Below are 27,314 nucleotides of genomic sequence, written 5' to 3' on the forward strand. Positions count from 1 at the left end.
ATGAGGACTTTTCGTGTTGCTTTTACCTTCACTGCACGATCCGAGCTAAGATAATATTCGGTCATGGGCCCAATCCTGACTCCGATTATATCCCCATATTCTTCTGCCCATCTTTGAAGTAGCAGATGCTGCGATGCTTGCTTGGCGTGTTTAACAAACTCAATCAAGTTTCCCAAGATGGGGATGCCGGGGGGTCTTGGGGGCAATGGAAGTCTTCCCCTTTGGAGAACATGATTTTGCCACAATTTCCATGCCAGGAACACTACGATGCCGAGCATGCAAGTCTGCGGCATGTGGGAAAGGATTCTTTCGTTGATCAACATATTTGTAGATGATACTTGTTATTAACGAAGCGAAAGTGCAGGTCGGTATGAAGTCAGGCCGAGGAAATGAATTCTGAAAGAGCCCCAAGCTTCCAATTTTATGAGTTATTTTCCAAAGGTTTGCGGGGAACAAGAGGTGTGGTATATATAGTGGTTGAGTGTCGGTGGGGCCGATGGTGTAGTAGAATCGGCACAGCGGAGCACTCGGGATTGTACCGAGTGGAGACGGATCTTGCACAAGGAAGACCAGAGAGAGATTAAATTGATTTTAAATAATGGGTTTTGGGTAAACTTAAGACCTGAGAACCGATAAAAGATATAGGTAACGGTAAGATATTGCATGTCATTTTCAGGGTCTTTCGCAGCTACATAGTGAATGATAGCCGCCTGCTCTCCTTCTCCTTCCACCTCCATACTTTTCACATTGCTATCGAATAAATCGAAGTTAAGGCCATTTCCCCAATGATTGATTTATGCATATTTCTTGCCAATATATCACCCAGAAAACAAATCAGGCCTCACATTACGACGCTTGATCTATTTCAGACGTGATTAGTACGATATACTCGGAGCACGACCTCGATTAGAAGTCATCGAACGACGATTCTCACAATTTAATGATTGGCCAAATCCACGATGCCTAGTCTAAACTCCACGATTGTACGATTTATTGTACCAGTTCATGCATCATGTCTGATGGCAACTTTAGCTGGTAGTTCAGGCCATGGCTCCTTGACAGGTGTCATATTAAGTTAGTAGATCTCTAAGGTCCCTTTAGATAGGGTGACCCACATTAGCTTCTCTAGGTGCTTCCCTGGTGTTTCCACATCATAAGTGGCTGCGTAAGAGCGTTACAAGATTTTGGGCTATTCAATAATCATATATTTTTGATATTTGAAGAGATCTTCCGTAGCTGATTCTTATTTACTCATTTTTTACTCCTCACTTTCTACTACTAGCATGATATTCAGGCAGCAAACTTATGTCCGGCAATTTTCTCCAGCCAGCTTGAGGCCTGGGCCAAGATACTTCGACTCATAAGCCGAAGTGTCCAGTCGAAATGATCTTCAAAATCCCCTGTCAGTTAAATCCGCGGCTTCAAGAATGAGACGATGTAACCTTCATGGTCGAGACTCACATTGTTCCGGAAATGCATGCACATGCGCGGCATGATGGTCTACCTCAGAACCCTGGAATTCACCGTGGAGATTACCAGAACAGTCTAGCACAAACAATGCAAAACGCAAGGGAGAACATTAAGTTCATTAAAACTGACAATGATTGTTTCTTATTATCTCAGCCACTAATGAACCCCCGTAAAGTGGGGTACACGGCAAGAGCGGCTAGTTTACAAAATACGCAGAACTCAAAAATTGTTATCTGATCCGATCATCGGCCTCGATGCAAAGCAAGCGAGGGAGCTTCTGCCTAAAGATCAGCAAGCTATGCTGATCGTGCGTATCACAGCCGAAAACATGAGAAATTTCCAGAAAGGAGCTCATCACATTCTCAGGGCTATTGACCTGTTATATCACTGTTCTCGTTGAGAAGCACACCCCTCTCCACTGTCGGGCAGCCAGCACGGATGATCCGTTCAGCCGGTGCGGGTCAAGCTGCCCTCGAACTCTACTCGACACTTTTGGTTACCCAATAAGGCGGTTTAAGTGTTAGTTCCCGGCTATGGCCCGGATCAGATAATAATAAAGTTTTTGGGGAAAGTTGGATCCGTTCGTTGGCTGCGCCACAGCGCTCACAGTGCATGCCCAAGTGTGAACAATAACATATCCTATAACAACTAGCGCCCCAACCGAACCCAAAAGGGAGTCTATTTTGGAAAAAAGAAATTATTTTAGTTTTACATTCGTCATCAATCATCTAAGACCATACAGGCAACAACCATGGACGTCGTCATGCCTCCGGTGGGGGTATAAAAATCTCTAGGTCGTGTTTCTCCGCGTCCTCTCGGCTCTAATTCGCAGCTCCGGTCCCACATCTCGTCCAGCCCGGTTGCGGACTGTAATTTGGATGCGAGGTATTCTTGTAACTCGGGTATGGCGTGTAGGCAGTATTGTGCTTCTTTGAAGCGCTGTATCTCGTGGACTGATGCGGCTAGCATTGTGTATTTGTGGAAGTTGATTAGGCCTTCTGGTGTTAAGGGCTGGTTTCCATCTTCGATAAAAGTCAGGTCCTTAAGGTAGAGCCCTGTTTTCTGTCAGTTTTGATGTGAGGGTTGCTTTGGTTTGAAGATTTTGACTTACCGAGAAAGGGGATGCAGGGTGGTACTGCAATGCGTAGTGCCCCACGGTAGTTGCTGTAGTTTTGTGTACTTGATGTTAAGGCTTGTAATGGCCTTAAGATGTTGCAGCTCTTTTCGGTGACCATGGCCCATGTGCGGGTAAGTCGGTAGATAGGTGCGCTTTGGAATCCTGAGAGAATGGAGACCACTGCTGAGTAATTTTGAAGCTCATAGCATATCTGTGAAAAGGGCTTGGTTTAGTACATGTATGTTTCACATATTTGGGGAAGACCAGAGAGCATACGTTAGCTATATTCACCAGATGTCCTATTACTTGTGCCCGCTTTTTGATTTCGGATTCTGCAAGGATCAAGGCGCCAACCCAGTTGGAGAGTTGATTAGAATATCGAATCAAAGCCCGAATGTTTCGGGCCGGCGCAGGGGCTGAAAAGCTCTCCTTCTTTTGCCAGGCTTTATTCATGAGTTCATTCCGTTGTATTTTGTTGAACATATGTGCTTCCATGATAGTCAACTGCCGAGCAAGCTCTTTGGCGTCAATTTTGAGAAACAAAAGCTTGTCTAGTTTTCGTGGGAGAATCGGTTTAGGCGGATTCGAGATGGGTGGTCGAGATATTTTCATGTGGGACATACCAGCCATTCGGCGTTGGATGATTCCGAGTAGTTGAGCCACTGCACTTGTCTCCGTGGCGGCTGCAGCGCGAGATGTAAATTCTCGTAATTTTAAGAGATTATTGTCGGTCTCAGGACCTTTAGGCTCAGTCCAGAAGTGTTCGAGCCACTGCTTAAAGATGTTGATCACACGTAGTCGAACAAGGGGCCTTGTTGTATCGGCTTCGCTGGATGGTAAACAGTCAAACCGAGCGATTAGGAGGTCGATCAGCCCAGACGTTGATATAAAATATTTGTAGGTTGTAAGAAATGTGCGATTGAAAAAGGCATCCAGCTTATCATGGCGCGTCAAGTTCTCCACTAATGCCCAGAGTGTGCCCGCTTTCACAATTTCAATGCTCCCATTATGATCATAGACAATTTCCTCGTGAGATTCGATGTGATCTGATTCGGAGTCCATCTCCTTTTTGTGTTGTTCAACCATAGTAAAGACAGAGCCCCGCAAGACTTGGACTAGCGGATGTGAACCATCTAGGTTGTCTTCCATCTGCTCCGGTGATCGATCTCTGCCTTGATTCAATGAACAGCACTATGTTGGAGATGCGACAGCTGTTCAAGATCGGGAAGATCTTTCGGGGGCATCCCAGGCTTTTTGAATGGGAAAGAAAGGAAGGGGAACAGCGATACTGATTCGGGTAGTGGGGTTTCCTGCTCACGCTGTGCACATGGCAAGGCTCCACTCCAGCTGGGACCGTGAATCTGGCCCTACGCGCCCACAGCGGTGTTTGGACTATTTGATCTTTCTCCGAGCTCACACCTGCGCCACCTTGGCATGCATGGGATCACATTGAGTCTAGACGGGATATTTTTCTTTTCATGCATAGGCTTTTGTCAAGTGCTGTTGCGTCTAACTTACGACTTCCCTGTTGGCGCGGACGGCATGCTTTCGGCCCGATGCTATTCTGTCGGACCACAAAATTCCCTTCAAATATCAAAAGCGAAATCCCCACGAGAGAAAACCAAGGCGATTTGACGTAACCGATAAGCGAGCTATGGCCCCACCTGCCATTGTGACGCGTGTGCACGCACGAGACAACGTACCCTGGCGGTAGTCTTAAATAGGCTTTAGTTACCGAGTTTATTACGCTAACAAAGGGAAATGCCAAGAAACTAGCTAATTGATCTCAGTTGATGATTGGTATAATGCAAGTATGAGTAAAGGAGAATCCCGCCCAATCAAGACAAAAAAAGAAAGGGCCTTTTTCCCATGGCCGGGGTATAATGAGATAGTTTAAGGTTCGTAAAAGTTTTCTCGAAAAGAATCCATCAGATATCGTGGTTTACCTTAGAACACCGTACCTTTGGTCTGCTGTCTTTTCCTGAGATCAACATCCTTGATCATGATGGTCCAGGGAATTGCTAAGACAATAATACCACATCCAACCGCCAACAGCCTGACTTCGGAGTAGGCATATGCCTTTTGAATAGCCTCTCTGGTCGCAGAGCCCACGGGGTACCCCCGTTGTACAGGAAGACTCTCGTAGATACTCTCCAAGTTGGGCAATGCGGACTCGGGGAGGTATCGATAAAGGGCTTTCAGGTATGTGTTCTGCCAGATGACAGTACTGATGGTAAGACCTGCGGAGTCACCAACTGTGCCCACCACGTTCAATATAGCTAGTGCGGTGGCAACGTGCTGGTGATCCACAGTAGCTAAGATGGAAATCTGCTCGGTGAGGATGAAGATCGAGCCACCAATTGCTAGGAATATCTGGCACATGATTTGGTAGCCGACATGCATGTTGGGACGTCGGAAGTAAATCATCAGCCCCTGAGTGAAGATGTAAAGTGGAACAGCGATATAGAGAGTCCACTTGTAACGGCCAACCCTGCGAATAAGCCAGCCAAGGAAAAGCAAAAGCACTCCCGATACCATATCGAAGATATTATCGACATAATTGGCGGTTGTGATGGTCAGATCATTGTTCACTTGGAGCCACGATGTGAAGTAGTAGCTCCAGCAGTAGTTCGACACCTGGTATGTGGTATCCAAGAGAACTGCACCGATGACAGTGCGATTTGCAAGCACGCGCCACTCCTTGCCTACCAGAGGCACTGGAGCTACCCACATTTCCCACATTCCAAATAAGAACAGCATGCAGAATCCAACAACAAGCATGGCGATGATATAGCCCGTGGCCCAGCCATTGGGAGCATAATCTGCGATGTCGAATGGCAGTTCAAATAACACGAGACCCGCAGTAAACAGGAAAACACCACATACTAGTCTAGGTTAGGATGTTAATCTTCCACACGGCGTCAAGAAACCGATACTCACGATCAAATTCAATTGTCCAATGCCAGATACTTTCAAGCACTGTTCGTCCACTCGGTCTTTTGATGCGGTGGCCCTCTTTCTCGGCCTTGTGTAGATTGTACTTCAGCATAACGTACAGAGGGGCGACGATAATAGGGGAAACAATGGCCCAAATACCAAAGCCCCATCTCCAGTTGACATTGCTGTAAAGTTGATCTGCAATTTTCGGCCCCGCAAAGGCTGTGATGATGTATGGAGAGGACGTGAAGGCATAGGCAAAGGCACGATTCTGCAAAGTGGAGATATCGGCCGTCACAACATCGATTGCGTATTCTAGACCATAGAGTCCGGTGTAATAGAAGGCCTAACAACTTTGGCGTCAGGATTAAGACATAGAGAGTGGACAGTCATAGTTTTAGACTTACATTCGCGGCACAGTAAGCTTCAAAGGTATTGCAGGATGCCATCAGAACCAGTCCAATGACGAGGCAGAGCTCCATCACGAGCACGCCCTCTGCGCGACCCCAGACATCCATCATTTTGGCCATGGGAAGATAAGTGGCAGCTGCCATGACATCACCAATAGCTGTGGGAACGGCCGACAGCGAATGTGCTTGGAATGAACTTGTCACATATGGATTAAGACTGTTCTGGATCGTCAAAATGAAGGCGTTGATAAAATACACAAACCAAATACTATCAATGTGAACATCAGTGAGCAACACATGAACAATAACCACACGCGACCAAATCAACATAATTGTCAACATACTTGATGAATACCCCAATCAGCATCCATTTTGACCAAGTGATAGTAACAGCTTCAACGTCCTGCACACCACGCTGCGCATACTGATCAGGCAACTGGTGGCATGGCTCAGAGGTACAGTAACTAGGCGGGGCAGTCAAGTCCGCTCCATTCTTGTCCTCCTGGACCGAGCTCATTTGCACCGAATTTCCATCTGCCTCATCATTCCTCGACAGATGCTGCCAGACCGTACGGCCTCTTCGGAGCAAAGGTCGAACGACCATATTGGCAATGGCAAGCAACGGTGGAATAGGAAAAAAAATCCAAATTCCTCGAAAGATGATCTCGTCACAAATACTTAATAAAGCCAGGGCCAAAAAGGACCAGGGTGATCTTTGCCATCCTAGCCCACAAGCACCGAAGTCGGATGGCTGATCGGAAACTGTCCTAGCACGAGCAGAAGGCGACCGGGGGCCGTCTTGGCCCTGCACGGTGAAATTAGTGGGCGGACATTCATCTGTCTGACTGGCGGCATTGAGCCCCACTGGGGGCTAGAATTCAGAGAAAGAAAAAGCAATGAGAAAACCACTCAGTTCAGTCAGACCACCCGTCCGGAGGCACGCGATCGACGCTAATTCCTTCGTGGTGTGGTGGGTCCGAATTCAGCTTCATGTCCGTTACTCGTCAATTTTACCCGTGCGTGATGAGGAGGGGCAGGCCGGTCAGGTCCGTATTACGTGGGAGCTACATAGCAATGTGGTGTAAAAAGTAGTAGCATCTCCGTCTAGATCTCCGTCAAGATCTGTCAAGAGCGAAGTCATAAAAGCGCGGGTCTGGGTCCGAGCTAACGGGATGAACCCAAGCAACGTAAACAAGGAAACAGTTGAGAAGTGGAGCAAAGATTACGTCCGTTCAGTAACTTTTCGCTAGTCGGTTAGTGCCGGTTATCAATCAGATAATCTCTCAAGCGAAACTAGTGAATGGTAATGCCTCACCCGTCAGGCATGTCATCCATTCCGCGCTCTGCGCGCTGCGCCATCGGGATCAGGGGTCCATCTTTTTCATATCCATTTCAATCAGATTATGTTTCAGATTCATATTTTTCAATATATACAGAGCTACTGGCGCTTGCTTTCTGTTAAATTATTCTGTTTGCAACACAATTGGAAATACCGGACGACCTGATTCACGCGTTCAGACAGGCACCACGTTTAATGCGTGGAAACATCTACGACTCCCAGCGTCAGCTCTATTTTTTGACGTTACACAAACGTCTCTAAGCTTCAGTTGTACCGCGCTTAGGCCGGGTCTCGCGCGTTGATCTTGCGGTTATTGCACATCCGGAGCATCCAACCTGTCCATGAGCGTTGACCTCTAAACGGCAACCGAGCGAACCTCGGATATATGGGCGGGAGGAATGAGCCTCTTTGTGTTGAACAGATGTCATCCGCCAAGGTAATAGTACCGGTGGACATAACTAACAAGACTGCCCACACCAAACCGTTGGTCGCTGGGGTGGCTCCCGTATTACCGTATTCGGTATGAAATTCGACTGTTTCAAGCTGTACCAGTATGCCCAGTGAAACACACGGAGCCCGGTCGGACACCGAGATCTACGCATGCTGGAACTTCGTTTGTAGTTGATTTTGAAGGGTGGAATGATCCACCACCCGTTCATTCCGTTCTCAGCTAAAGGCTCTGAGCCGCACTAGGCGGCGCGATGTGATTTTGTGCATTGCGATCACTGGCACCCACTGGGAATTAAAACACATGGATGACTGGAGTTTATTTTCCCAATGAATTTCGAGGGGGAGGGAGAGACTAGTAGAATTAAGGAAATTTTCGCGAGATTAGATCGCGGATGATAAGCCTATTATTTCGATTACATTGAAATAATGCCGAAAGCATTTTGACAGATCTCTGACTCTACTTTATAGGATCCTGAAGAGCTTTATATATTACCTTCTCAATTGTATCCAGATATCAGATGGTAGAGTACCATTTCATTCACAGATGGACTACTCCGTAGAAACATTCCAATCAGAAAAGTATATCCAAAGAAGGCAGCGAGGATTGGATGGTAGCTCAGTCCTAGAGGAGAGTTGCCAAGCCACTTGTCTTGGACAAAATACTATCCTACTCTGGATTAGTACGCTTACTTCTTTCCAGACTGCGAATGTACTGACCAACACCCAAGAAGGCGCAAGGAGCGATGCTAGGCGAGTGGCCGAAGCAGAAGCCCCTCTCCATACCTTTCCACCAGTACCTAGAAGTACATCTCCGACCACTTTCCTCGCAAATTCCTCCCTCTTCATTCGCTTGACACCGTCATCTCCAGCAGACAGCTTTGTGATCTGCTCCAGGGCCTTGAAATATGGAAGCGACTCATGTAGGACGGGGGCTGGGCTGTTCTTCATTATATTTGTTTCGATCGCTCCGGTGATGACTGTGACAACGTTGATGTTCAAAGGAAGCAACTCCAGGAGCAGAGTCTCGCCAAACATTGTGAGAGCGGCTTTTGATGCGTTGTAGACACCTGTTTGAATGGGAACAACTTAGCGCTATCCTCATTCCAGTGGAAATGAACATACTCATGAAAGAAGTGTAAAGATAGCTACAAATTGACGATACATTGACAATTGTTCCTTTGGCCTCCATCAAACACGGCGTGAAGGCTTGAATCATGTCATATACACCCCAGAAGTTGACGTCAAACAGCTTGCGTCCGTCGTTCGTATCCATTTCAAGCATTGGAACGACGACTTGCTGGCCAGAGTTGTTGACTAGAACATCAAGTTTTCCACCGGTTGTTTTTGTTACTGTCTCGAGGGTAAATTGTATGTCAGTCGACGATGTTACATCGAGCTGCAGCAAGTGAATATCAGGGGTCCCCTGGAGCTCTGTCATCTTCGAAACTGTTCTTGCTGTAGCGAAGACCATAAAGCCGTTCTTCTGGAACTCGAGGGCCAGGGCAGAGCCGATACCGCCATCGCTGCATCCGGTAATCAACACGGTTTTCATTTTGAATCGGAAGAACTGATGAAATCTGGCCGGTCTCACTCTGTGAATTCTACGCCTTTTATACCTTTTCCTGGTTCTTCTCAATAGAATCTCAAAGACCTAGTATATGAGTGACACTAATCCATTTACTCTCTAGCGGGTAATCAAGATTCTGGGGCTAGTCCGGATTGGAGATAGCGTCGGGATAAAAGGCCTCCGACCATGAACTTTTCGCCTCGTTCATGCCAGTAAGTCTATCAATAACTGGTCTCCTGGCAAAGTGCACATCAAGTTTGATGCTAGTATGGCACTAATGAATATCAAGGACGCTCAGCGATTGGCTGATGTAAGTTTCGTCATCATTAATAGGGGTGTCCGAGCTAATCCCATAGCCAGGACATCGGTGGTGGCTGGAAAACAAACACCGATCCCACTGAGAGACGTCGAATTCAAAACCGGTTGAATCAAAGAGCCTATAGTAGGTGCATACCCGCTAGTAAATCTACCCATAGAAAGTTAACATGCATTAGAACTGCGGAAAAGACAGATTAGACAGCGCGAGCTCATAGAATCCAGTCCTCGGGTGCAATTATGCGACACTGGATTTGGAATGTTAGTTCCGTCCAGTGCAGCTGATGCACGGCCGGTCCAACATTCATTTGATTTGCCCCTCACTGTCGATCACCTGCTATCATTGATCCACTTCAACGTCTGGCGTGCACTTCTTACCAACAGTGGCAGCATGAGACTCTCCCATGTTTTCTCAACATGCCCATCGGCAAAAGGCTACTTCACACCATCGCTGTTTCCTTCAGAAATCCCACCATCTCTGCGTCCAACAAGCTTACAGCTTAGCGTTCCACACGAGCCGTCTATTGATTTTTTTCCTCTTCCTCGATTACGGGATAATCTTATCCTAATGGGGAGTAACTTATTCACAATGGGTAGCTTTTGTCGAGATATGCTTGGGACCTTGTTCCAGAACCACGGTATTGATAACAGTGACCGCAAGGGCTTGATTGTATGGGGTGATCCGTGGGATGTCAATTCTTGGGAATGTACGCCAGGCTTTTTGATGGAATGGGGCTGGTTGCTGGAAGGGTGTGATGAGTTACTATACTCAACTAACCGATGGAGAATCTCTCGTGGAGAAGAGCCAATACTTGCCCAAGTCGGGGCTTCGCTCTCAGCTAGCTATAGAGAGAAACAAACCATCGTAGTTGGTCCAGTCAGTTAATCAACCAATCGATTGGCAGAGTTATCCAAGGCCTATGCCACTCGCCTGGAATTTCAGGCAGACATGCCGTCTGCAAGAAGAATTGGGGAAGAACGAAGCGAGGCTAAGGACTTACAACAACTACCAACAGGCTGCAAAATGTGATACACGTGCACCCCCAGGTGCTACAAGATGTCTGCTATCTCCCTCACCGCCTCACCCGCCTTCCCCGCCCCTCGCTCAAGTGTGATAACTTCCTCATAAGCTTTTGTTGATCCATTGATCCACCACCTCAAACTTACTTCGTTCTCCATATTCTTCACCAATCCAACAACGCAAACTGGCTTATCGTGCTCCAAAGCTCCCAGCACCATCACAGCTATCTTACAAACGTCCAAAATGCCTGCCTCTGATGCGCTTCGTACGTTTCTCTGCAATCTCCGGCCCCAGAAATGTCTTCATTCTAACTATGAGCAGAGCCACCTCTCAGCCCCGCTGAGCGGGCCATCGTCAAGGCATATGGAGGATGGACCCAGTTCATGGCGTCTTTCGGGCTCAAGCCTTGGGAACAAGATGATGCAGAGGAGGGCAAACGTATCGTTGAGGCCTTTGCCCGAGATGATGATGAGGAGGAGGAGGAGCAGAAGTGAATTTTTGACGGGAATGGAGAAAAATCCCAGCTCAACGTGGGAGACGTGTCATGGGAAAGAGGGGATTCGGATGGTCTTCAGGAGTAATATGGCAATGGGACTCGGCTGGGATTAACAGGTTAAGGGTCATGTTCTGGGTTTCTATTCTTCAAAGGGGGGACTCAATTCTATTAGTTAAATGTTCTTGAGTCTAGAGAAGTTCTTATCTTTCATTCTTCTGTGCGACGGGAATTTGAACACAAATTACTCTCCCTCTTTATTACAAAACATCTGTCTTCTTTCGCTTTGCAATCATATCTCTCTGAGGCCTTGATGCCAAGGGACTAACCTATCCCTGAGAGTTATGAGCTTAGGCAATGTCGGATTTGGTGTCTTTGACAATCGTTTCTCGACTGGGGGGGCGCTTGATCGTAGATGAGATTGATATCACAACGTGAACTTTCGGTGTAATTTCTAAAGATACAAGCACCTTTGGAATGCACGAGACTGATTCAAAGATATGTGGTAGCGAATAATGGTTTTTTAATCGTGAGTCGGGGTCTATATAGAAGGACACTCTTCTCCAATTCTCCTTCTTCCTTCCATAACCCGTGCCCTTTTGATGGCCAATTCCCACTCTTTCTTTGCTCTCCTTTCTACGTCATGGGGAATTGAAGGGGGAGGGAATCTAGAGAAGAAGGAGAAGCTGGTGTCTATGCGAATAGGTGACTGCAACCTGGAATTTACAATTCCGGACTTCGAGAGTCACGGCTCTGGACATTGTTCATCTTCCTCATGAAGCTTTCTTCCATCTCTTAGGCTCATTGCGCACAGGCTACAGAATGCCTCTTGACGAGAAAGGTACATTTCTTTAATTGAGCTGAACAACACCCCTGCCCCAAAGAAATATTTTCACTTCGAGCTGCTTCTCCTATCACGCCAGCTGAGCAACAGTTGATCGACTTTTAAATGGCGGGGAAAACATCGGGCTTAAGCCTTGAATCCAGGGATACATAGACAAAGCGAAGTTGTATTTTTGCTGGAGACTATTGTCGCGGGCGACACTAGTGGATCGATGATCGATTTCTTTTTACTGCACTGGGAATGGTTAGAGCGGAAGTGGATACAAGTAGCTCTATAGAAAGCCATAATTCCAGCAACCTCCTGCTAACAAAAAAAGCAGATATGATAAGTGTCTTTTACAATAGAACGTTGGTAGGGAGGGGACAGAAATCTAGCCTTTAGGTTGAAGGGTTATTTGCAGGAAGAAAGACGGAGACCTATTAGACATCACGGCCTTTTATTATTTCATGTTTCCCAATGTAGACAGTTTCAATTATATGCGCAAATTGGCTGTAGATTAGTCCTTTTTCATAACACCCGAGGTATGAATGGTAGGCCAAGTCTTTCCCCCGCCCAGTAGACAAAGTTACCAAATAAGTGGAGCATTGCGTGCTCCTAAACATAATCATTGATAGGACAACCTTCATATGTGGCTTGAGTTTATAAGTTAGAAATCCGGTATGGCATACAGAAAATTCTGTGTTGAGTTGTTTTACCTCTAGAACTCTGCCAAGGGCGCATACTTTTTCATGCATGTTGGATCGCAAGTATGAACTAAAATCTGTTGGGTCTGTGCAAGCAATTGCGGAAAATAGACCGAGATATCGCGATGATGATAAGCTCTGACGTGCTAATCTGTTTCAAAAAAGGAAAAGCTGTAAATAAGAACGCAACACCAAGGCTTTTCTCTATGGCATATTTCATTCACTCTCTAAAAGCATCCGCGGCCAACTTGAGCCGAGCGTTTCATTTTCACCATGGCTTTTGGCCACTTCCTCGAATTTTATCGATCATGCCTCTTCCAAATTATCATCGTCGGACTAGTCGCTTTTTGTGAACCCGGCATTTGGACAGCCCTCAACAATCTTGGAGCAGGAGGTAACGCTAGTGTGGGTCACCTAAATTATTATAATTCTGCATATTTCCGGTTGACAGATCGTGTAGCCTTAACTTAACAATGCCGCTAATGCCCTGACATACGGCCTTATGTCAGTAGGCTGCTTCCTTGCTGGTGGTGTCACCAACAAGATCACTGCGAAATGGACCTTGTTCATCGGAGCGGCATTTTATACGCCTTATGCAGCGGGTCTATACTGCAATAATCGCTATGGGAATGAGTGGTTCCTCTTACTCGGGGCCGCTTTCTGTGGATTGGGGCGTCTCTTTTGTGGGCTAGTGAGGCCGCTATTGCTGTTGGATACCCAGAGGAGAAGGGAGGACGGTAAGTTGAACCCTTTTTAATCCTTCGGTTTTTTACTCAACCTTATGCCAGGTACGTTGGAATTTGGATGGGTATACGGCAAATGGGTCCACTCGTCGGTGGTGCGATATCCCTCGCTCTCAATATTAACACTGCGCATGTTGGCAAAGTGACCTACACAACATATCTGGGGCTTGTTGCTATTTCCTCCCTTGGAGCTCCATTTGCGTTGCTGTTGTCACAACCACAGAACGTCATCCGCAAAAACGGCACCAAGATACCTTGTATGAAGAAGACGAGCTTTGCTATCGAGGCACGCGCTATCTGGAAGCAACTAAGGAATAAATACATGTTGCTGCTTATCCCTGTCTTTCTCGCCGGACAGTTTGGTACAACTTACCAAGGGAACTATTTGACAAGTATGGTTCCAGCCCCGTTATATCAATAAATGAAGTCGCTAATAAGTGGATTAGCTCACTTCACCGTCCGCTCCAGGGCCCTCGCATCTTTCCTAACAGCTGTGGTCGGCGCCATAGCCAACGTAACGACAGGCATACTTCTAGATCTGAAGTATTTTTCCAGGGACACCAAGTCTAAAGCTGTATATATATTCGTCCTCGTCTTCGTCACCGCAGCTTGGACATGGAATGCTATCACTCAGACAAAACTTTCCCGCATGGTCAACTTACCCGCCTTTGACCTGGGTGACGGTACCTTCTTCAATTCAGCTTTTACTGTCTACCTGTTCTTCAAATTTTTCTACGAGGTCTTGCAGACATACATCTATTGGTTGATGGCCGGGATCAAGGGAGCCCAGCAGGATGGCGATATCGCGAGAACAACTGGAATCTTACGATCATGGGAGTCCATTGGCAGTACAATTGCCTACGCAGTCGACGCCACTTCCTGGTCTAACTTGAACCAGATGATACTTGGATTTTCATTATGGGGGTTCACAATCCCTTTTACAATTCTCGCCGTGTTCGGCAACTGGAATAATGCTACGCTTCAGAACGAGAGTGAGAGGATTGAAACAGACAATGCCAGCGTCGAGGCACAACAGGTAGTTATCGATCTTGACGGGAAGAATTGAGATGCGTTCCGTTGTGATAAAATAGCCATGCAAGATACTGCTCTGCGTAGTTGAAAGACCTCGTGGAGGGCGGCTTATCCACGTTAGCTTTTGAGCGGCATATAGATTAGATAAGACATTTGATTGGAACGAATCGGAAATTGCTGATTTAAAAAGAAAGACTTCTGACTCTCACAATGGATAGGGCACTCAATTCAATAACCTTAAGTACATTAAAATGCCGAAATATCCACAACAATCCACCATACCGAGCGCAAAAGAAAATCCCATCAACTTAAATCCTGGTAAAAGTGACTTCTTAGACGGGAAACCCCCGGAATCGGGTAATACCACGGGGATAGCTACATAAACATGACGTCATTGACAAGGTGGATCAAAGCTCCTGTCGAAGAGATCAGGACAATTGAAATCAGATTAAAAATCAAGATCTGTTCCTCATTTTCTTCTTAGCGATTGCTAATTAATAATTGCTGAGAACTCCTCAGTCTAGATCCATCACGTCATGGGCTCTGCGATCTGAAGTCCAAATCGCCCTGGTCACTCAATACCAAGGAAAGGATGCTTGACAGTAAGGTTGGGGAACTTGCAGATCAGCGTTTGCTTAATACATACTTGACCATTTGAGCTCCTTGGAAGTCAGTCCACCAATCAACATCTTGCCATTCGCAATAATTCCTGTATTGTCGACAACAGGTTTTAGGGGCAGAGGATATAGTCCCCGCATTCTGGTCTGGTATTGGTGGCGATGACTGCAAACTGGGTCATACTTGGATCATTACTTTACCGTCAATAAAGTATCTGGTAGGTGTTTGTGGTCGGCTTTGCTTAGTGAATCCGGGCCCACCTGCCGTATTATTCTGGTTTCGAGCCAGGTGAGTCGAAATTATTAATCCTGGTGGAACACTTGATTTTATTTCCAGTTACTATGATTGGTATGTTCCCGGGGATCGAGTTACATCATTGACGTATTACATGTACATATCCTGGTTAGCGGCCTTATGAATCCAGTATATTTGACAGCGTCGACAACCTAAAGAACAATATCTTTTCCATTTACTATTCACTCTGAAATTCGAACTAATTGTGGTACAATCACCTCCAGAACATTCATTCCAATTATCGGAATAACACAATATGTCTACCAAGGCAAACCCCAAGACCGCGGACGGCAAGTTCGCGGATATGGAAAAGGACACAGTCGATGCTCACACGCAGCAACATATGACAACCGATCATGGCGTCAAGATCTCAGACCCTGACCATTGGCTGAAGGTAGCCAGTGATTCCAACACAGGTCCATCGCTTTTGGAGGACCAGATTGCTCGTGAAAAGGTATGTCGGATATATCGATATGGTCGACGTCATCGCTAACGTAATGTCTCGTAGATTATGCGATTTGACCATGAGCGCATCCCCGAGCGAGTCGTGCATGCCCGCGGGACGGGTGCATTCGGTACTTTCAAGCTATTCGAGAGTGCTGAAGATGTCACATCTGCCGGCGTCTTGACAGACACTAGCCGCACTACACCTCTCTTCTTGCGTTTCTCGACTGTGCAGGGTAGCAGAGGCAGCGCAGACACTGTCCGCGATGTTCGAGGATTTGCTATTAAGTTTTATACTTCTGAGGGAAACTGGGATATTGTCGGCAACAATATCCCTGTCTTCTTCATTCAGGATTCGATCAAATTCCCTGATTTCGTGCACTCGGTTAAGCCTGAGCCGCATAACGAGGTGCCTCAGGGCCAGAGTGCTCATAATAACCATTGGGACTTCATTTACATGCACTCAGAGTCAACGCACATGAATTATTGGGTACGTTTTTCATATGTAATGGGCCTTTCGAAACGATTTGCTAACTGTATTGCAGCAAATGTCCGACCGAGCTATTCCCCGCTCATACCGAATGATGCAAGGTTTTGGTGTGAACACCTACTCCCTCGTCAACAAGGAGGGCAAGCGTCATTTCGTCAAATTCATTTTCACCCCCGAGCTTGGAGTTCACTCCCTCGTCTGGGACGAGGCTCTGAAGATTTGTGGCCAGGATCCAGACTTCCACCGCAAAGACCTTATCTCCGCCATTGAGGCAGGCCAATTCCCCAAGTGGAAGTTCGGCATGCAGCTTATTCCAGAGGAGAAGCTAGATGACTTCGAATTCGATCCACTCGATGCGACCAAGGTTTGGCCTGAGGAGCTGGTTCCAATTCGGTACATTGGCGAGCTGGAGCTCAACCGTAATGTCGACGAATTCTTCCCACAGACTGAGCAAGCAGCCTTCTGTACCAGCCATATCGTGCCCGGTATTGATTTCTCCAACGACCCCTTGCTGCAGGGCCGGAACTTCTCGTACTTCGATACACAAATTTCCCGCCTTGGTCCGAACTGGGAGGAGCTACCCGTTAACCGCCCTGTGTGTCCATACATGAACCTCGTCAACCGCGACGGTGCTAAGCGACACCGCATCACCAAGGGAACAGTGAATTACTGGCCAAACCGCTTCGAAGCAAACCCACCTGCGGAGCCCGCCGAAGGTGGATTTACCAGCTACCCTGAGAAACAAGTTGGCATCAAGCAACGCGCCCTCTCCGAGAAATTCAAGGAGCACTTCAATCAGGCGCAGACCTTCTACAACTCGCTCTCAGATATCGAGAAGATGCATCTCGCCAAAGCCTTCTCGTTCGAGCTAGACCACTGCGACGATCCAGTCGTATACAAGCGTATGACTGAGCGTATCGCAGTTGTCAGCCTTGAGCTCGCTCAACAAGTCGCTGCAAACGTCGGCGGAAATTCGCCCAAGGAGCAATTGAAGCCCAACAAGGGTCAGAAGGCCAAGGGTCTCAGTCAGCTGGAGTACATGCCCGAAAAGCCTACCATCGCCACACGCCGAATCGCTATCTTGATCGCGGATGGGTTCGACCACTCAGCTTACATCACCATGAAAGAGGCCCTGGAGGCGCAAAATGCCTTCGTCTTCACGATCGGTGCTCAACGCCAGGGTGTCGTCGCTGAGTCCGGAGAGAAGGTGGTCCCAGACCACTTTTTCAACGGCATGCGATCGACTCTCTTCGACGCGACTTTCGTGCCTGGCGGAAAGCACATCAATGCATTGGCAAAGAACGGTGTTGCTAAGTTCTGGATCACCGAGTCATTTGCCCATCTTAAGGCTATTGCCGGTGTCAACGAGGCGGTCTCTTTCATCGCGAAACAAATTGGACTCGAGGAGGTCAAGGTTGCCAAGCCTGATTCTTCCGTTGCTGAGTCTTACGGTGTTGTGACTGGCCATGGCGATGCAGCTGCACTGCTCAACGTTAAACAAGTTGGTCCTGATTCAAAGGGTCTTGCGGAGCAATTCATCTGGCATGTCTCGCGTCACCGAAATTGGCAGCGCGAGCTTGATGGACTTGCTGATCAAGTTGCGGCTTAAAATAATAACTGGTTTCTGACCCATTCTTACTGTCTACGGATTATGTGTTATGACCTGTCAGGCTCTAGGGCGTTTTTGGGAACGTTTATTAAGTGTAAAAATATCAAATTGCAACCATATTTTTCAGCAATTGAAATCCTTCTGATCCCGGAATCTTGCATTCATAGGTTGTTGAACCTTGGTAGCCTTAGTTCCTGAGTATGGGCCTGCATTCTTCGCGGGTTGATCCTGTAGACCAGTCATTCCGTCTAACCCTATTCAATACATTTACGTAGGGCTGGGACGGATAATTTTCCCTCTATACATCTGAAACAGGGCTGACTTCGAGTTACTTTTCTTGAGATTGTTGTCCATCATAACTATGCTTGCGTGCTCAGGCCTTTCGCTAGTTGCGATAAAATCAGTGTGAAGATTGGACGCATGAGAATCAACCTGATATCCCAATACTATAGCGCAGCAAGATTAATCCCTAAACCCAGTACAGAGAAGTTAATAAATAATAAACATTAACTTTATTAAACAGGTTTTAGCAGGAATCAGAAATGTTTAACATTTGCGGGAGTACAGTAGGAGGGAGTACCCAGGTAGAAAAGGGCTGTCGCTAGCATACCACATCCCCGTTACATGCCTTCCCGTGGCAGGCTCGAACCCAGTTACACGATAAGCGTTGCGACACATCCCAGCCTTTGATTTACTTCGTGACCAGCATGAGGCAACAATTCAAAATTTGGAGCAAAAGGTCCCTTTCCCCAGATGTCCGGGACTTTCTTCCTCTTGGTTCTTCTTGTTGCGTTTTCATATATTTGAAATCCCCTTGGGTGTACCTTTTTGCGTACTTTTTCTGTGTATTTTGGGCTTCTTGCTTATACATATTCTCCTTCTTAGTTCACAACTTGCCTAGGAACAGATCGAGTGTCGTTGGTCAACTGTGTGAGTCTTGAGGAGAGAGTTGGAGTTGCGCTTGGTTTTGCAGAGTTTCAGATCATGCCATTCCGGTTTTCGCGCTCGACGCGACTATATGTTGTTATTGCTATATCGACATGTTTTTTTCTGGGAGAGATCTCAGGTAAGGAAAGGTCTTCTTCCATCGAGTGTGCAGGTGCTGATTTTGATTAGTGGGATTCTATACACATTCCCTGGCTCTCATCGCCGATGCTTTTCACTATGTATGGTTTTTCACTGATATTGAAATGAAATTTGCTGATAATCTATAGCTAAATGATTTGGTGGGCTTTATCATTGCATTAGTGGCACTGAAGGTATGTCCTGGACAGCCAAACTGACATCAGACATGATTCTCATATATTTCTAGGTCTCAGAAAATGGTGGCTCGCCCACTGGCTTTTCCTTCGGGTGGCAGCGGGCTCAACTACTGGGTGCATTCTTCAATGGTGTCCTCTTGTTTGCGCTTGGGATCAGTATTTTCTTACAGTCTATAGAGCGATTTATTGCTTTACAGCGTGAGTCTCCCGGGTTCTGTGTTTTAATCAATTACTGACCTGATTGCAGGCATCGAGGACCCCAAATTGGTCCTAATCATTGGGTGTATCGGGTTAGGTCTCAACATAATAAGCGTGCTTTTCCTTCATGGTTGGTATCCAGACCGATGCGATAAGCATTTGAAGCTGACAATTTTCAGAACATGGACATGACCATGGCCACGATCATGGTCCTACGGCAATTGAAGTTGAAGACGGACTTTCTCCAATCAGTGACGATGATCAAGACTCCATTTCCAAGCATCATGAGCATAAGCATGTGCATCCCGAGAAGCCCAATACCGTCTCCGCAAATTTCCACGATCACGGGCACAGCCATGATCACGGCCATGGGCATGACCACGGCGATCTCGGCATGATGGGGGTCCTCATACATGTGCTCTGCGATGCAGCCAATAACCTCGGTGTTATCGCCGCCGCTCTAGTCATCTGGCTAGCAAAGTACGACGGTCGCTACTATGCTGATCCCGGTGTCAGCATGGGAATAGCCTTCATGATCATTTTTTCATCCATGCCTCTCAGTAAGGGCCTGTTACTCAAAGCATGAAACCGTGCATGTGTAGAATTAAGCTAATTTTGACAGTACGACGATCTGGACTAATCCTTCTGGAAAGTGCTCCTGTTGGGCTCGATCTGAGTGATGTGCAACATGATCTTGAGAAGGTACCCACCCTAGCCAGCCCTGTTGCACCTTCACAAGACTGACAGAATGATTGCAGGTTCCCGGCGTACACTCCGTTCACGAGCTGCATATCTGGCGTTTAAATCAACAGAAAACCCTGGCATCGGTGCACGTTGTCGTTTCGGATCCGTCAGTGAGCAACTTTCTCAAGACGGCGAAAACCATTAACGAATGCTTTCATGCCTATGGTATCCATTCTGCCACATTGCAGCCAGAAGCGCTCTCGGAGTTCGAGAAAAATGTCGTGCACCCGCACGGGGAGAAGTCGCCTCGGTGTCAAGTGGTGTGTGGCACCTTGTGTGAGGGGCTGACCTGCTGCGGATGAAAAAGCTTGTGGACGTGGAGATCTTTGGCTTCTGATCTTGAATCGTAAAGGGAAAACTCTAACATCAACCAGCACCAAGTGGTCGAGCGGAAACTCGACTATCTCATCTTCCTTGGTCTAGTGGTCATGATTTCCGCTTGTCATTAACACCGATAAGCGCGGGAGACCGGGGTTCGATTCCCCGAGGGAGAGATTTCTTTTTGCTTTTTGCCAATCCTCCGCTATCCGTTTCTCTGGTGTACATCTAAAGCCTTTTTTATTTTATCAGCAGTCTGGCTCCATGTGAGAGGGGAGCCTATCGAAGAATTCAAGTCTTGTTGATCCGCGTCAGATATAACTCATCAACTACCCATGATAGATCATCGGAAAACGCATTTTGTTGGCCCTCCGACTACGCCTGAGGTCCATTGATATATACAGTATCGTAAAAATTTGGAAATCTCAGTCAATGAATGATGGGATCACCTTTGCATTCCGCAGGTAAAGTTTCCAAAAGGAGGGGTTCATTGATATAACATGCACGGTAGAACGTAGATCTAACATACGGAATATCTCCGCTGCGGAACCTCTTTGCTAGCTTCTGACAGGACCCAGCTTAACTCCCAAGCCAGAGATAAGCGTCGCGCTAGTCCTCTCTCCACCTTTATCTCAAGCTGCGGGGGTGAGTCCGCCTCGGTACGACCCAGGAATGCTTTCCGATTCCGACAGGCATTGCAGCAAAGTAAAAAGGCTGGAGGTCCACAGATCTCTTAAGCTCCTCTATCCACGTCGTTGATCTCACTAGCATCATTACCTTATAATTCATCTCACGATCCTCGATAACATCAAATTAACATGTCTCTCCAGCGATGGGAGCGTAAAGCCCAACGAGGCAGAGATATTCTGAACAACTCCATTCCGAAGCAATGGCTTGCACCAGCTGACAGTCTCCCTCCTGCTACGCAAAAAAATGTGATTGATTTCCCAAGGAAAAGTGGGCTCTTGAGCGAGCGTGAGCTCTCGATCACGGCCCTCTCCGCTACGCAACTGGTCGCGAAAATGGGAGCAGCGAAACTCAAGGCTGAGGAGGTAGTGGTGGCATTTCTGAAAAGGGCGGTTTTGGGTCACCAATTGGTGAGAATAATCTCTATTCCGCAGTTGAAGGCGAAGTACTGAGGCAACTTGCAGCTGAATTTCGCAACGGAATTTTTGGCCGATGAGGCAATTTCTCGAGCAAAAGAGCTGGATGCACATTTTCAACGCACTGGAAAGCTGGTCGGACCTCTGGTAAATGGCCATACTCTTGAGATGATTCAACTCACATACTGATTATTTGGTCACTAGCATGGTGTTCCCATTAGCGTTAAGGAGCACGTCGCGATGAAGAATAAGACTTGCAACACGGGTTATGTGGCCTGGTATGTTAAGTAAGCTTTTGAGCAGTAGAGCAGCCCTAACTTAGAATAACAGGGTTGATGAAGTCGCCACCGAGGATGCTCATTTACTTCAATTGCTAGCCAAAGCTGGTGCAGTATTCCATGTCCGAACAAACCAGCCTCAAGCCCTCATGGTGAGTACATCCCCAAACCAAATTTCAATTCAGTTGCTAACACCATCTAGCACCTTTGCTGCGAGAACAATATTACAGGGGCCACACTGAACCCATACAATCGCACCTTAACTCCAGGAGGATCGTCAGGGGGTGAAGGAGCTTCAACTGGGTTCAAGTGCGCACCACTTGGTATTGGTACCGATATCGGTGGATCTATTCGTTGCCCAGCTGCCTTTTGTGGCTCATACGGATTCAGGCCTACAGCGATGCGCAACCCACTGGCTGGAGCCAAAGTCGCAGCTATTGGACAAGAGACGATTCACGGGGTCATTGGGCCTTTGTCGAGCAGTTCTTTAGAGGATATTGAACTTTTCCAGAAGACGGTTTTGGATCAAGAGCCATGGGATGTTGAAACATCTCTAGTGCCGGTCCCGTGGAAAACAGTAGCTCCAACCCGGAACATGGCGGTGGCTATCATGTGGGATGATGGGTATGGTTCATGCGTATCTTATCGGGGATGTCATCGCTAAAAGGATTATAGCTGTGTTCGCCCCCATCCCCCGATTATCAGGGCTCTCAAACTCGCTAAAGAAAAGTTACTCGCGGCTGGAATCAAGGTTGTCGATTGGGAGCCATACAAGCATGATCACGGATGGAAAATTATCGTAAGTTGTGATTTCACTTCAGGTTTAACAGCAAGAGGACTTATATCACTACAGTCTAGCCTCTACTACCCAGACGCTGCCGCCTTACAACGCAAGATGATCCGTGAATCAGGCGAGCCAGTCCTCCCTCTGAGTGAATGGGTGTTCAATTACTCCCGAGCTAATCCACTCACTCACCCCGAAGCATGGGAGCTACAATACGCGCGCGATGTTTACCGCGACGAGTATAACGCTGTGATGAAGACCCGTGGCGTCGACTTTATCATTTCCCCTACTTATCCCGGCGTCGCAGCCGTATATGGCGAGTCACATTACTGGAACTACACTGCGATTTGGAATGTGCTTGATCTTCCGTCCGTTGTGTTCCCATCGGGTCTTACGGTAGACCCGAAGCTGGACGCGTTGACTGATCAAGATAAGAAATATAAACCGCGCAATGAGGTTGACGAAAGAGAGTGGGAGAAATATCAGAGCCCGGCAAGGTATGAAGGTGCACCTGTGGCGTTACAGGTTGCTGGTAGGCACTTTCAGGATGAGGAAACTCTGGCTGCTGCCAAGTTGATTGAAGAAATTATCAAGGATGGAGAGAAGACATCTAAGCTTTGATACGGCCACTGTAAATAGATGACACCATAGTTAGTGGTCCCGCTAGAACTGCATCTTGTACTGCATCGATTCAAATCCTTGGTGCTAATTGACTTTTCGATGGTCTTGCATTAGTATTCATAAAGAGGAATGGATATTTTTGAGAGGACTCAAATACTTCGATATTATCAAAACATCATTATAACATTGAAATGAAATTCAAAGCGCATAATTACATCCCTCAATAGACATAGACACATAAGGTTCGGCTTCAAACCCAATATCGTATCAACTATTTCCATCATGAACCAAGGAAAATATTCAACGCCGAAAAGATAAGAAAATCATAAATCAACTCCAGAGATGATTAGGAAAATGCGATATCGCGAAAGCAAAACATAATGCGAGATCTACTTGCGCCAGAACATCGCTTTGCCGACTGTCCGACCAGCGGCCCATCTAGCCTCATTCATGCGATCCTTTAAACTTGGTTTGCCGCTGTACCGGACAGGCTTCTGAGCGCTGCGCTCACTTGAGCCGGCACTGCTTCCACTGAAAACGCTGGGAGCAAAGTTCGTGAGATTTCCAGCGTCGAACTTGGTTTTTGTTTCGACGATCTTGTGGATGAGGTGCAAGAGGGCGTAGGTTGTTGAGCCGACGACACGGATCAGGGCAAGACCGGCTACGGACCATAGAATGATCGAAAGGTAGATGTTTGTACCGCCCGAGTCTACACCGTAGATCTGGGTCACAATCATGGAAAGGACAAGATTGGCTATCATCCAGACTGAAACCATGTATGTACGCACAGCACGGTAGTAATCTTCTTGCATCTGGGCATCGCTGAGAGGGGTCTCGGGAACCTCGAGGCGATCACGCAGATTGCGGAGGGCCGCATCGTAGCCACTGTCGATATCCAGTTGCTCTGATGGCATATCCAGCAGGACGGTTTTGCCATTGATGGTCTTTGCAGTACCAAGATCGGTGTTGATGACGTTATCACCCTTGGTACCCCAAGTAACATCGTGGGTGTTGCAGAAAGCGTAAACCTGCAGTGTGCAGATGTAACTTGGCATCAACAAGAAGTATTGGAGTGAAGAGGTGATCATGTGCCATGGGTCGAGGTAAAGGATAGAGATGTAGAAGTACAGGCCGACAGTTGACAACATGGAGATGACAATTTCCATCAGCAAAGTACTGCTGACTTCAAGGGAACTATTGCCTACTCCTGCACGCGCCTCCAGCTCCAATACCAGGAGATACAGGGTGCAGAAAATGGTATAGGCCATGATGACAGCATAAACGATGATACTGCTGAGGTAGAGGTTCTTGGCACCTTGCGGACGATTACCCAGAGATATGATGAACTGCAGGCACATAGTCACAATGCAGGCATAACGTAGTACATAGAATATCCATTTGCCCATGTTGTGGCCAAACGGATCAAGTTTTTCGTCAGTCAAAGAGCCTGCGATGAAGTAGAAAGCCAAGTAGAAATTTGCCTAAGGACTGAAGTTAGTAGAGCTCTTCTAAGATAGAAATTGGGGGAAGCTTACCAAACCAAAGTAAGTGAAAAGGAGGTTGAAGAATTGATACACAAATTCAATATGGAGCAAGATCTTACGGCCAAGACTGTGATCAGTCTTCCAGATCTGGCTAGCGTTGACGTTGGAGTACACAGCCGCGAAGAAGGCACCGTTCAGCCAACGTCGACGTTGTGAGATGAACTCAGGAATAGAATCCGGCACATCAGTTTCACCAACGGCACTCTTGACGAACTTCAAAACCCACTTCTCTTCTCGTTTGGCCACCAACTCCCAGCAAAGAATTCTGTCCTCGGCCAGATACATGTTGGCAGTAAAGACATCAGCATCTTGGCCGTGGAGGGTTTCACCCTTGAAGTACTGGTTCAGGGGACCGTTGCCATCGGCATCGTTCTGTAGAGCGAAGAATCGATAGGCACTCAGCGCACCAGGCAACACAGTAATGTAACCAAAGACAGACTCCAGGGGCTTGTCCAAAATGTTGGACATCTTGTACTCGAAGTTCTGACTGGCCACGAGAGGGTTGAGCAGACCACGCATGCCCTTGCCCTTGCCGGCCTTGATCTCTCCGGCAGCACCAGCTACATTGGAGTCCTGGTCAAAGGCCTTCCACAAGTGATAACAAGCAGTAGGATCTGGCTTGGTACCAACATCAAGAAGAACACAGATGTTGGGCTGGAGGGCGCGACCAAAAGCGTTGAAGAACCAACGGTGGGAGTTCAGCTTCTTCTGATTGTGCTCCTTCAGACAGAAAATGACTTGACAGGGCACAATACCCTTCTCAGCTCCCTTAAACTTCAGGTCGGAGTCGAGGGATACTTGAGTAGTGTACTCGTAGACGTGGGCCTGGACCTCCTTCTGATTGACGACGTTCTTGGCAATACCCTCTTGGTAAACACCGAGGGCCGCCAGAGCGTTGAGAGTGCGAGGGTGAACCTTCTTGCGACCATCAGAAATAATGCAGACGACAATCTTTTTCCATCCGTCTTTACCCCAAGTACGGGACTTCGTACGGGAGCACAGGTGGCTAATGTTACGCATGACACCGTGCATAGTTCGAGTGAAGCCGATCTCGTCTTCATTATACATGGTAATACAGATGAACAGTTCAGTCTCACGAGCAGTACTGCCAATCTGTTGTCGAAGCTTGTAGCCACGGCTCGTAAAGTCATCTGGGTCGGAGGTGACAGCGGTGTATCGCATGTGAGTGAATTCACGTTCATCGCGGCGAGGAAGGAAACTGTGCAGAATGGTGGGGATCTTGCACTCCAGGATAAGTTCACCGTTAACCAGCTGAACCTCCTTCTTGGACATCTGGGCATCACGGACACCTCGGCGAACCTGCTTATCGGGTGCGGGACCATAATGCATGTTCGGATCAAGGCTAGCTTCATCATATTCCTCGTCATCCAAATCAACCTTGGACATAGCATCCTTTTCATCACCCATCACGGTTGACTCGCTCAGGAATGATCGTACACTGCCGCGCGAAGTGTGATGGATGGTCTGGCCACCTCCACCAAAGGGGTCACCGAAGGGATCTTCGCCCATGCCATCGCCAATATCGATGCTGCTGTCTGCTCCTGCAGATGCGGTAGGTCCAGAAAACAACGGAGCTGGGGGCAGTGGTCGTCGGGGGCTGCCTGCGTAGCGTGAGCTCGGGGTACCCGGGCGAGGACTGCCATTGATATCGGCGCGTTCATATCCGACACTTGAAACGGATGGTGGTCGAACATGTCCGGGGCTCCAGGGTCGAATGGGAGATCCTGTGCGTGGCGGAATTGATGGGTACACTGAAGGGTCGGCTAGACTGGCGGCTGGTGGAGGGAAATTCGGGCCGCCGGATAAGCTTGATGTGGGACGTGAAGGTGAGCTAGCGCTTGGAACTTGGTAAAATCGACTATCATAGTCTTGTGTTTGTCCGGTTCTATTCCGCGATCGCACGTTAGTTCGAGTTCGTGGTCGTGACGGACGCTCCATCATGTGTGGATTTGACAATGTTGTCAAAATTTGGGGTCAATGGGGCGACGTGATAAACAAGCGCCATGTATGCACTGTTTATTGCCTACCCATCTTGGCCAATCTTCCAGTATTGAATGTCCTCGGTCCAAAAGCGGCTCATTCCTGGGCAACCCAAACAAGGACGTGACATTATCATTGGTCTTTGCGTGTCATCTTGTCGGAGGGGCAACGATTGGAATGTGGCATAGGAGGAATAAGGTAGTAATTGAAAAAGTTAAACTTACGGCGTTGTGTCGTAGTCTTGATCATAGACTTGATTATAGCCTTGTTGATAAAATGGCGAGCCAGCAGTTGGGCTTCCGCTCAAGTCACCATAGTCTTCACCACTAGTAGGAAGCAGGCGCATTGTCGGGCCAGTTTGGCGCGATGGAGATTCTGCTTCGGATAAGAATGAAGAAGTCTCCTGGTCATACGACGGGGGTTCGTCCCCGAAGCTGGAGGGTGGGTGACGATTCATAATTGGAATGTGTCTGTTTTTCGTGTGTCTCAAGTACTCATAGTAGAATGATATGTGTGGGTATCGTTTAAACAAGTTGCAAAGTGGCACGCACTGCACGTTTCTCAGCTACCAGCACTGAGACAGCG

At 47.5% G+C, this 27,314-nt stretch overlaps 10 protein-coding genes across 10 annotated transcripts; 6 read left to right on the top strand and 4 right to left on the bottom strand.

Moving 5' to 3' along the window:
• Positions 1 to 2,190: 2,190 nt before the first annotated feature.
• N7484_011693 (Ras-GEF domain-containing protein) lies at positions 2,191 to 3,736 on the bottom strand (the record flags this gene model as incomplete). The annotated part of the gene is made up of 3 exons (XM_057122080.1): positions 2,191 to 2,525; positions 2,582 to 2,798; positions 2,864 to 3,736. 3 exons carry the CDS (start codon positions 3,734 to 3,736, stop codon positions 2,191 to 2,193), a joined length of 1,425 nt encoding a protein of 474 aa, XP_056967834.1.
• Positions 3,737 to 4,534: 798 nt separating this feature from the next.
• On the bottom strand, positions 4,535 to 6,538 carry N7484_011694 (uncharacterized protein; the record flags this gene model as incomplete). Its single annotated transcript, XM_057122081.1, has 4 exons — positions 4,535 to 5,472; positions 5,528 to 5,870; positions 5,932 to 6,202; positions 6,279 to 6,538. 4 exons carry the CDS (start codon positions 6,536 to 6,538, stop codon positions 4,535 to 4,537), a joined length of 1,812 nt encoding a protein of 603 aa, XP_056967835.1.
• Positions 6,539 to 8,345: 1,807 nt separating this feature from the next.
• N7484_011695 (uncharacterized protein) lies at positions 8,346 to 9,275 on the bottom strand (the record flags this gene model as incomplete). Its single annotated transcript, XM_057122082.1, has 3 exons — positions 8,346 to 8,390; positions 8,441 to 8,790; positions 8,846 to 9,275. 3 exons carry the CDS (start codon positions 9,273 to 9,275, stop codon positions 8,346 to 8,348), a joined length of 825 nt encoding a protein of 274 aa, XP_056967836.1.
• Positions 9,276 to 9,558: 283 nt separating this feature from the next.
• Positions 9,559 to 10,491, top strand: N7484_011696 (bZIP transcription factor; the record flags this gene model as incomplete). Its single annotated transcript, XM_057122083.1, has 3 exons — positions 9,559 to 9,600; positions 9,651 to 9,732; positions 9,785 to 10,491. The coding sequence occupies 3 exons, from the start codon at positions 9,559 to 9,561 to the stop codon at positions 10,489 to 10,491; spliced, it is 831 nt and encodes a 276-aa protein (XP_056967837.1).
• Positions 10,492 to 10,869: 378 nt separating this feature from the next.
• Positions 10,870 to 11,120, top strand: N7484_011697 (uncharacterized protein; the record flags this gene model as incomplete). The annotated part of the gene is made up of 2 exons (XM_057122084.1): positions 10,870 to 10,891; positions 10,948 to 11,120. 2 exons carry the CDS (start codon positions 10,870 to 10,872, stop codon positions 11,118 to 11,120), a joined length of 195 nt encoding a protein of 64 aa, XP_056967838.1.
• A 1,799-nt stretch (positions 11,121 to 12,919) lies between these two features.
• Positions 12,920 to 14,455, top strand: N7484_011698 (uncharacterized protein; the record flags this gene model as incomplete). Its single annotated transcript, XM_057122085.1, has 5 exons — positions 12,920 to 13,040; positions 13,159 to 13,282; positions 13,339 to 13,383; positions 13,435 to 13,781; positions 13,836 to 14,455. 5 exons carry the CDS (start codon positions 12,920 to 12,922, stop codon positions 14,453 to 14,455), a joined length of 1,257 nt encoding a protein of 418 aa, XP_056967839.1.
• Positions 14,456 to 15,589: 1,134 nt separating this feature from the next.
• Positions 15,590 to 17,876, top strand: catA (catalase catA; the record flags this gene model as incomplete). Its single annotated transcript, XM_057122086.1, has 3 exons — positions 15,590 to 15,787; positions 15,842 to 16,267; positions 16,323 to 17,876. 3 exons carry the CDS (start codon positions 15,590 to 15,592, stop codon positions 17,874 to 17,876), a joined length of 2,178 nt encoding a protein of 725 aa, XP_056967840.1.
• Positions 17,877 to 18,860: 984 nt separating this feature from the next.
• On the top strand, positions 18,861 to 20,417 carry N7484_011700 (putative di-, tri-valent inorganic cation transporter; the record flags this gene model as incomplete). Its single annotated transcript, XM_057122087.1, has 9 exons — positions 18,861 to 18,942; positions 18,993 to 19,042; positions 19,091 to 19,135; positions 19,189 to 19,336; positions 19,386 to 19,466; positions 19,516 to 19,896; positions 19,959 to 20,038; positions 20,095 to 20,340; positions 20,388 to 20,417. 9 exons carry the CDS (start codon positions 18,861 to 18,863, stop codon positions 20,415 to 20,417), a joined length of 1,143 nt encoding a protein of 380 aa, XP_056967841.1.
• A 799-nt stretch (positions 20,418 to 21,216) lies between these two features.
• Positions 21,217 to 23,184, top strand: N7484_011701 (uncharacterized protein; the record flags this gene model as incomplete). Its single annotated transcript, XM_057122088.1, has 7 exons — positions 21,217 to 21,495; positions 21,550 to 21,648; positions 21,706 to 21,779; positions 21,832 to 21,931; positions 21,982 to 22,403; positions 22,455 to 22,578; positions 22,633 to 23,184. The coding sequence occupies 7 exons, from the start codon at positions 21,217 to 21,219 to the stop codon at positions 23,182 to 23,184; spliced, it is 1,650 nt and encodes a 549-aa protein (XP_056967842.1).
• Positions 23,185 to 23,573: 389 nt separating this feature from the next.
• Positions 23,574 to 27,186, bottom strand: chsB (chitin synthase class II; the record flags this gene model as incomplete). Its single annotated transcript, XM_057122089.1, has 3 exons — positions 23,574 to 24,665; positions 24,720 to 26,634; positions 26,954 to 27,186. The coding sequence occupies 3 exons, from the start codon at positions 27,184 to 27,186 to the stop codon at positions 23,574 to 23,576; spliced, it is 3,240 nt and encodes a 1,079-aa protein (XP_056967843.1).
• Positions 27,187 to 27,314: the final 128 nt, after the last annotated feature.

Source organism: Penicillium longicatenatum (assembly GCF_028827895.1).
Source record: "Penicillium longicatenatum strain IBT 33135 chromosome Unknown contig_7_segment0_segment0, whole genome shotgun sequence".
Classification (NCBI taxonomy): Eukaryota; Fungi; Ascomycota; class Eurotiomycetes; order Eurotiales; family Aspergillaceae; genus Penicillium; species Penicillium longicatenatum.